At 35.0% G+C, this 9,187-nt stretch overlaps 2 protein-coding genes across 2 annotated transcripts; one reads left to right on the top strand and one right to left on the bottom strand.

Moving 5' to 3' along the window:
* Nucleotides 1-1,232: 1,232 nt before the first annotated feature.
* On the bottom strand, nucleotides 1,233-4,465 carry LOC145233417 (uracil phosphoribosyltransferase homolog). Its single transcript, XM_080098139.1, has 5 exons — nucleotides 4,196-4,465; nucleotides 3,688-3,863; nucleotides 3,082-3,243; nucleotides 2,636-2,734; nucleotides 1,233-2,330 (listed from the first exon to the last, which is right to left on the bottom strand). Exons 1-5 carry the CDS (start codon nucleotides 4,366-4,368, stop codon nucleotides 2,224-2,226), a joined length of 717 nt encoding a protein of 238 aa, XP_079954265.1. The 5' UTR covers nucleotides 4,369-4,465; the 3' UTR covers nucleotides 1,233-2,223.
* A 246-nt stretch (nucleotides 4,466-4,711) lies between these two features.
* Nucleotides 4,712-9,166, top strand: LOC145233415 (transcription initiation factor TFIID subunit 8-like). Its single transcript, XM_080098136.1, has 6 exons — nucleotides 4,712-4,905; nucleotides 5,440-5,601; nucleotides 6,403-6,533; nucleotides 6,930-7,077; nucleotides 7,534-7,646; nucleotides 8,385-9,166. The coding sequence occupies exons 1-6, from the start codon at nucleotides 4,767-4,769 to the stop codon at nucleotides 8,598-8,600; spliced, it is 909 nt and encodes a 302-aa protein (XP_079954262.1). The 5' UTR covers nucleotides 4,712-4,766; the 3' UTR covers nucleotides 8,601-9,166.
* The last annotated feature ends 21 nt before the right edge of the window (nucleotides 9,167-9,187 follow it).

Here is a 9,187-nt window from a genome sequence, read left to right as displayed (position 1 = left end):
AGCCAACACGTCTTGGCAAACAGTTTCTCATTTCTTCCAACTCGATTTCGCAACTGAAACGTTTCTCTAAAGTCTTTTTCGCGAATGCGTTCAACACCAGTTTATATGAAGCTTCCTAAAAAAGCAAGTTCAAGACCAACTTTGACTTGATCCGGTATGACGCCTTAATAATAGGCCTGACGAACTGTGATTTATATATGAGTGTGTCGTTGATCGCTTGTCTACATAGACGCTTCTTGGCTGATTCTAGTTGTGAATATATCTTCATTTTTTGTTTAGGGTTTTAACATTTTTGAGCGCATAACCTTGGATTTGGCCTGAAGATACAAAACGCATTGGGGATATTTCTCTTATCAGACTCAACTTTTTCCCCGGGGCTTTTTTAATTGTTGTAGTAGGCATATCTCAATTAGATCGTCACGTTTGTTCGGCAAAACTGTTTCAGTCATATTCATAATCCTGTTGTTGTAGTTATTGATTTGATGTTTAGAGAAATTTCTGGTAAAGCCACAGCATACAAAAAATGTCACGTGGCTAAAACGTCACAGACAGAACTTTACACAATGCATACATATCATATTAAATATTACGTCAGTCAAAATATGGTGCGTAAAAATATTGCGAAAACGCCACTGCACTATTCAAATAAATTGGCAAAACAAACGGCAACCGAAGCTTTTACAATACAGAGAGAAATAAGCGTAGCACCTATACACCAAAAAAAGCTTCACCATTGCAGTAAAATATTTAAAAAAATGTCTTCAAAAGTACATGACCCCTATTGAGAGGGCGTTTTCATTTATCCCGCATGTCATCAAGAAAGGTGAATGTTTAACACATAAAGCACATGAAACGTTTTATGGGAGCCTTAAACCCCGGCTACAGAACACGGTGTGTGGTGGCAAAACAAATATTGACTAGCCTCAAATCGCACACACCGGCCGTTTATAACCGTCAGTGTCAGATGTACCACGTGGGTGGTATAAGATGTCACGTTCAGTTCATGGAATGTTTATGAAAACATATAATGTTCAAAATTGTACATCACTAAATACAAAGGCTAAAGGGGGATATGTTTTAGTTCAAAAAGATAGGGGCTTAAAAGTACGTTTAAGAGTTTTTTTTACAAATGGCAACACAAATTTTGGAATTAGCTTTGTTTAAAAGTGCCCTTGGATGGCGACACTAGCCAATACGGCTGATCACTCATCACCATTTGCACTGATGAGACCTTATAAGTCGAAACAGTGAGCACTGTCTGCAGCTTATCATTTATTTGCTTGTATGTTTTTACATAACTATACCCAGTGGTGGGATTCAGCTGGCACCGGTTCTATAGAACCGTCTCACGAAAAAGATCTATAGAACCGTCTCAGGAAAAAGAAATTTTATGAGATCAGTGAACCGGTTAGCATTACTGGTTACTGTCAATGGATTTTTGCATCTTATCTGATACACTGACTTTTGAGATCCAAGTAGTTCACGTGTTTTATATGACTTTTGTGATAGAACCGGCTGACATACAATTTGAATCCCACCACTGACTAGCCTCTTACATTAAAAAATATTTTAGAAAATACCACTTAGCAGTAATCATGATTTTAAAAACTGTTGCACGAAAATACATGGAATGGGGTTAGCAAGCCTATGAACATATAAATAAGTTGTAGTGACAATGGCAGTAAGGTGTTGTTGTCTTTTAGGAGTGTAAAGTAGTACAAAGAGATAACAAGATTGCAACAATGAATTAAATTTACGAAAATAATCCCCAAACAGTTTTTGTACACGAAAAAATGTTGTATGAAAACACTTGGCAAACACTAAACGTAGTAACTGGAATTACAAAACCAGGGGTAAAAAATGGCACCACACATTGTACAGAAAGGTGCAAAGTTTATCCTTGGTGAAAGTTACATGTAGAATGGTATGATGTGCATGCAAGGTTTAGAAAAGATGCTATAAAGTCTGTAACTAACTTCCACGCATTTTTTTAATGAGAATTACAGATAAATGTGGGTAAATGCATATCAGGAATAGCAGAATATGTTTAATAGCATAGAATCGTAAAATATAAGCCCATTACCTGTTAGGAAAATCACCCGCTTAATTGCATAAAAAAAGCTTGGCAAATTGGTTATGCATTTAACCCAGATTCGCCTGTATGTAAAAATGATGGTAAAACCTGCACCTTTACAAATTTATAAACATCGAGTTGCACTGTGGTCAATCAGTACCAAAGTACTTCTGCCCAAAGTGGACAGGAGCCACCGGATACACTTCCGTTGACAATATTCTCACTTTCGGATGGTTGGTTATCACTGAATTCAATCCTGTAAAAAAAAACAATACCTGAATAATGATGATCTATGTATAAGAAACATGCCAAGATTCTAAACAACTGGGCTGGTTTTTAAGTTGCTTTCTATGAATTTAGCTTCAAACGTTAGTGATACAGATGGATGTTTGTAGTCTTATTGTTTATAATGATCCAAATAAAGTATATTCATATTCATAGCTGTATAATTTTACTTAGTCACAACACACTAACTTTTTTTCAGAAACCTGGACAGATTTGCTGAACAGGTCAAATTGTCACTTTGTGTGTCTAATTAATTTTTTTTTTAAATTGTTTTACCTTCAGGAGTTGTAAAAAGAGTGAGTAGAATAATACTGGACTGAGGAACATTGTGGTCTTCCAATATCTCGATGGCTTTGATGGCAGTGTTACCAGAAGCTGAAAGTATAATGTTCATCACAAAATATTAATTTAGGTTAAATGTTAATCTAAGCTGCGCTTTTTAAGTTGGAGTCAAAAGCTTTTTCAAAAATCTGCATTTCTGCCCATAAAAAAGTCAACTTTCTGCAAATATTGTAAAAACAGCAATAAATTTTTGGTTTGAGTTGGAGTGATTTAAAGTTTTGTTTTTTAAGACATAAAATGAATTTTTCCAACACTTTTCCAACACATGACTTTTGAGTTTTATTTATCCTCACACTTTTACTGGAAATTTACCAGTTATAAAAATATCTTTAAACTTTGTTACTGATGTCTTTGTATCAAATACAGAAAAAATATCTTACATAATATTGGATACATCAGCAAAACATTTCTCCTGTGAATGTCCTTCGGAAGTTTGGCATAGAAAACTTTTGCTTGGTTTGTTTCATCGTCAGTTTGAATGAGAATCTTTCCGAGTCGAATTGATCGGCAACAATCACGCAAACCTTGTTCCATGGCCTCGCCTTAAGCAACAAATATCTGTGTGATATATTCTATATACACCAGTTCTTTGGCAGTAATGTTTTTGATTTAATTACTCTTCAAGTCTGTGTATACTGTTCCAAGATGTATTTATTCCGCATAAACAAATAATGACAGAATGAAAGAAAGAATTATAGACATTGGCTTTGTATTAGTAATGGGAAATTGAAAGTGAATGCCATCATTCTGTATTAGGGATAATATTTTCTTCTTCACACAGCTGTCTTTTCCGCCAGAAAACAGTTTATTTTACTGAGTAAAATATTTCATAGCAAGATAATTGCACTAAAACCATCACCAATAATAAAATCATTACAGAATAGAGTTGGAAGTTTTAATGAATAAAACAAAAAACAAAACAACAAGTCAAGACATGCTGGTGGGCAACTTAAACAATTCCAAAAGTGAAGTAAAGAATTATTTACCACTTCGTATAATGCTGACTCCACAATTTCCTTTGTCGAACTTAATCCCCTCGTAAGGATGCCCACAAGAGGTTTGGACTATTTTACTTGAATAGGGAAGCAGGTTTAAACTTTCCTCTATCACTATTCTAATCAGTCGGTCGGCACTGAAGACAAATTCACTTCTCGTCGAATTTCTGGTGAAAAATGTTTGTTTTTCATTAAAAATGACATACAATACATGCCTATAGAAGCTGTTACTACCAGGCATATTATCAAATTTATAGAGCTCTTCTTGCAATTGTATTTTTATTCCGACGTTTCGACGTCCTATACAGGTCGCCTTTATCAGGGGTAAAACGTCAGTGTAAAAACACGATTGCCCGAAGAGCTCTGTACATTTGACAATACATGCTTATTGAAAAATAGAACATTTGAATTAAAAAACACCATTACAGAACAGTTCTTTTATATGCAACCAAACACAATTCAAACCTTGAGGAAACAAAACAACAAAATAGTAACTCACTTATCGCGTAGAATTGTTTGTAATCTTCGAATTTGGTCATTAACCGCAACAAGTCGTAACTGCGGTGGATTATCATCGTAAAACACCGGTGAATTATCAATTTCTGTTTGTAAATTACTTCTGACCTCTGGTTCATTAGTTGCCATGTTTGCGGTTACCATAGCTGAAGGCATATTAGCGTTTTGGGAAAAAATCACCGATTTTTACTTTAATTTGCACGTTTTGCTGCATGCTGAGAGAGAGCTAGTTCCCTCCGGATCATCATGGGTAAACGACATTATGTACATTTATTAAATTTAAATCTTATGTAACTTTTAGACCATTTAAGATTATTCTCACTAGATAAAGTGTAATATTTGTTTAACAAACATTGTCCGTGCCTAATTTTATTTAATAATGAAGAACAATTGTATAAAAACACCCTGCAATAGTGGATAAAATACAAAAAATCCCCATAAGTCACGCCTCATTTAACACAATTTGTGTGTTGTTTGTAAAAAATGTTTTATTTGGCAGAAGTAGTCGAAGTCAATTGAATTTACTGAAAAGGTGTTTACGAATTTGGGTAAGTATGGCTGCTGAAGGTATCAGTGTGGAAGGAAGTTACAGAAGGGCATTAACGATGTCAATTGCTGCTCTTTGTGTGGAAACTGGTTTTGATGTCGCCCAAGACAACGTTCTGGAAACATTGACAGAAATGATTCAAAGCTGTAAGTGTTGAAATTTATGCTTTGATTAACAAATAAATGTTTTTCTACTGTAATGGTGCAAAAATCTGTTATAATGTTGAAATTTATCGTTTAATAAAAAACAAACAAATGCCTTAAAACTGATTTTTGTTGAATATTAAGTTTTTTATTTATTTTTGGTTGTAAAACTTTGCAAATACTAAACAGACGTTTGCATACCACCTTCTATTACATGATAAGTTGGTAATTTTGCAAAAATGATACATGAAAAAAGCCTTAGTATGTACAAGAGCTAATTAGAAAAAAAGTTAGATATGTTTGATTCTTAATAAATATGCAATGCAACCATTCCATTGGAAAATGTTTAAAGTACGGTACTTCTTTAAAAAAATATTCTTCACTCAAATTGAGTTTTATTCCTAATAATAATCATAAAGCTATTCAATCAGTGCTATTGAATAGTGATAACAAATGGAAGAATATGTGTTGTATATTCAGAAATATGAGGTACCATGCAATGTTGCTTACTCTGTAATTTGATTTACATTTTCTCAGACATTACTGAAGTTGGCAACAGCACCCGAGCTTTTTACGAACACAGTGGACGAACTTTACCCACGGGCAGAGACATGATGTGCGCTTTGGCCGACCTTGGTTTTCCAAACAAACAGCTTTTGCAATATCTGAAACGACCAAGAAGAGTCAACATGGGACAAAGTATGTTCAGAATTATTTACAGTTCTTCAGCATTAAACAACACTGGTGCAATGGTATTACAGTACAAACGATTTCATTGCATAGGGTTTTACCAACCATAGCTATATATATATAGTGATGGGACGGGTACTCGGTATCGATGGTATCGAACGATTTCAGTGGTATCGATACTCGTACTCGGTATCGAAATATTTTGTCTCAGTTTTCGATACCAACATGCGAGTACCGAAGGCCGATTTACACCATAAGAATACGGGCAACTTTATGCCAATATTTGCTTCGGACGGCACAAAATCGGGAAAAGTTCCGCCAGTTTACGTATATATTTTTTGCTATCACTTGGTGATTACATTTTTCGGCGTGTGTGTGTGTGCACGCCTGCACCCCGACCATGGCAGATAAGTTAGCCCATGATATACAACTAAGTACAAGACTACACTTAAGTACTCGGTAATCGTACTCGGTATCGAAGGTATATACATGTGGTACTCGGTATCGGTACTTGCTTCAAAACCTGGTATCGTCCCATCACTACCTATATAGCCAAAAATAACACTGATAACACAGATGCATCTGTTTAATTGCATACGATTCATAAATCCCGATTTGTTGATAAAATTGTCCTGGGTTTTGCATGAAAAGCCTAATTGCTAAAAAAATTCCATTTTGATTGGTTTCAAATTATGGTTCCAAAAATTTTGTTTGCAAAAATATGTTTTGTGTGTATTTTTATAACTATGACTTTGAGTATCCTAAAACTGTGCTGTGCAATGTTATGTTTTATTTTGTTTGTTTAAAAAGTTCCCAAGACTGCTGAACCATCATCTCCACCTGTTTTGGAAATTGGAAAACGGAAGAATTTTCCAAATTATGTTTCTGACTCATACAATTACCCAATCCTCCCTGATCCCCATACTTATGTCAGAACAACTGTAAGTTCAGTTTTTGTTCTCTTTGACTTCAGTAACTTTTAGTGGAAATATCATTGATCTTTAACAAAAAACTAACAAGCTGTTATGTTACTGACTTTTTATATAGTTCTTGGTCTTTTTTGGGTCCTATACTATGGAAAAGCTCATACTGTTGTTTTAAGGCTAATAACAATATTTTATTTGGATAAAAGTTTCAAATACAAACTGTAAAAACATTTTTTTATGTTAGGAGTTTTAAATCAGACCATTCACCTTTGGTAAATATTAAACCTTCACTCTTTTTATCACCACTTTTGCCATGAAACCAGTCGGTGGCAATGCTTAAAGCAGAGACACATTAGTATCAGGCATATGTAATGTCACTAATATATGGTGATTTCTGATTGTAATTAACAGACAGGACAAAAACCCGAGAAGGATTATGCAATTTTGCGTGAGAGAGTTTCTGTGCAAAAGAGGGATGTAGAAAGAGCTTTGACTCGATTTGTTGCAAAAACTGGAAACAGTCATGCTTTGTTACCAGATGACAAAAACTCTTTTCCATGTAAGTTTTACTGTTAACAAATTTTTATTTGGTTACACTTACATGATTTTTTTCTAAACATTGTTTATAAATTATTGTTTTTATTTTTGCAGTAGCAAATAAAACAGATACATGTCAAGATTGCCAACAAGTTACCCATAGATAAATACTTAGTACTGTACACAGAAAACAGTTAATTTAAATTTTTCAATTTCACTTTGCAGCAAAATTTGACAAATATTTGTAGTTTTTTCTCTCTATGGTGAAATTAAATTTAAATACTTGTCTACTAATTTACTCCAAATCAAATATTTAATGTAAATATTTTCTTTCACTCCACAGGAAAATTTAATTTGATTATTTTTTCCACTTTGGTTTGGTGAAAAAATGGATGCCTTTTTGTACAGTAGCAGCTGTAATTGAAATATTTTTTTCACTTACAGTTGGATTACAAATTAATATGTGTTTTTTTTACAGTAATAGCTGCACGACCATCCACAAATCCATACCTTGCTGCCCTTATTCCTTCAGAACATGAAACCGTAAAATTGTACGAAAATCACTCGCAGGATGAACAGGAGGAATCGACAGTAAGTATTGTGGGTGGCTGAGCAAAATGTTTTTTAGTGTTTATTATGTTAAATCGGATTTGGTTAATCTTGATACTGGCCTAATGTAAGGAAACTGTTTTTTTTTTAAAGAAAACCTTTTTGTATTGTCATAGTACGCCAGGCCTATTAAAAGCAAACCAAGCCGGTCTCCTAAGCATTTCCATATGGCAAGGCATACGCTATAAAAAATCTAGCCTGCAGTGGGATTCCAACCCAGGACAGGGGTCTTTCCAGGACTCAGGCTCTACCACCTGAGCTACACAGGCTCAGTGGAGAAACCGCCGAAAGTTGAATCACAAGCACCGTTGCTTGCCTCATATGTTGCACATGTCAGCTTAGTAGCAGTGGATCGCCAGTTCGACCACATCTACTAGCTTTTTTGTATTGTATAACCAGTTTTTGCAAGAAGTCTATGGTGAAAGTTGAAAAGCAAGAAATCTACAAACGAAAGCACAGAGCAATGTCTTGTTGCTAGCCTAAATTTTTGAATTTAAAATGTTTACGAGGGAGAATTTGATTGCTGTTATAAAATATAAAAACACCATAAAGGTGATTTAAAAGGACAACTGCCTTCAGTTTGGCCCCTTTTACTCCATTTGCACTCTGCCCTTTATTTTGTGGCAGTTCATTGCTTCACAGCCATAAGCCGAATCTGTGATATTTGAGTTGCTTTAATAAGAGATTTAACTACTTTACAATTTTTGTTGTTTTAATTAGGAAAAAGAATCGGAAACGCCCAAATCCAAAAACCGGAAGATGAAGCGACACCGTGCGGGCAACGATGTCGAGTCGTCACCGTCGTTAGGTGGCGCTCAAACCAAACAAACTCCGCCCATTCCGGTGGAACCGCCTTCCGCCAACAAAACACCGGAAGTCATACACAATCCGTATTTGAGGCCAGTGAAGAAACCGAAATTGAAAAAGAAAAGATGAATCACTGTTTGGTTCAAATAAATTGTTACGTCGTTTTCGCCAACTGTTGTGAACATAACTTTGCCCAGCAAAACGTATAACAATTGTCCTGTGACGCAACAGTTAGTGTTCCATTGCGTGACAATTAATGTTCTAATGCGTGACGTCAATTGCCTGTGTACTGTGTATGTTGCAATCATTTGTAACTTGCCTCGTGGTGTACGTTTGTAAACTGCTGACAGGCATAATTTGAATTGAAGCCATCAATCTAAACTTTGATACCTTTATTTAGCAGCTAGAAAGTATAAATAAATTGCTGAGTTGATAAAGCTGCATTTGTGAATCATTTTGCTGGTAAGTTTGGCTTTGTACTGTAATGTGAAGTTTTGTTCTAAAACTGTAAATGTTTGGTTATTTGTGCAGGATTTGTTCGGCCTTTAAAACATCATTAAATACCAAAACCCCTGTGGCCAAACAGTCGGTATGTTTACTTGTTGTGTTTCGAGTGCGATTTGTGCTTTATACGTTTTCGTTTTCATTCGCAGAAAAACCGGAATTGACCATACCATTAAAACGAATTGTCGTTCCTTTATGGTGTCCGCGTTTTT

This window comes from Phallusia mammillata, chromosome 6 (genome assembly GCF_965637545.1).
Source record: "Phallusia mammillata chromosome 6, kaPhaMamm4.hap1.1, whole genome shotgun sequence".
In the NCBI taxonomy this organism is placed as follows: domain Eukaryota; kingdom Metazoa; phylum Chordata; class Ascidiacea; order Phlebobranchia; family Ascidiidae; genus Phallusia; species Phallusia mammillata.
The sequence above is the reverse complement of the archived record's forward strand: the minus strand, read 5'-3'. Positions and strand labels throughout refer to the sequence as shown.

Bases quoted from the DNA above. Each gene is read 5' to 3' on its own strand.
- LOC145233415 (XM_080098136.1), top strand. From the start codon at position 4,767: ATGGCTGCTGAAGGTATCAGTGTGGAAGGAAGTTACAGAAGGGCATTA. The intron at 4,906-5,439 runs GTAAGTGTTGAA...ACATTTTCTCAG, and splicing joins GACAGAAATGATTCAAAGCT to ACATTACTGAAGTTGGCAAC. The intron at 6,534-6,929 runs GTAAGTTCAGTT...TGTAATTAACAG, and splicing joins ATACTTATGTCAGAACAACT to ACAGGACAAAAACCCGAGAA.
- LOC145233417 (XM_080098139.1), bottom strand. From the start codon at position 4,368: ATGCCTTCAGCTATGGTAACCGCAAACATGGCAACTAATGAACCAGAG. The intron at 3,864-4,195 runs GTGAGTTACTAT...ATTTTTCACCAG, and splicing joins CAAACAATTCTACGCGATAA to AAATTCGACGAGAAGTGAAT. The intron at 2,331-2,635 runs GTAAAACAATTT...TTTTTTTTACAG, and splicing joins TCTTTTTACAACTCCTGAAG to GATTGAATTCAGTGATAACC.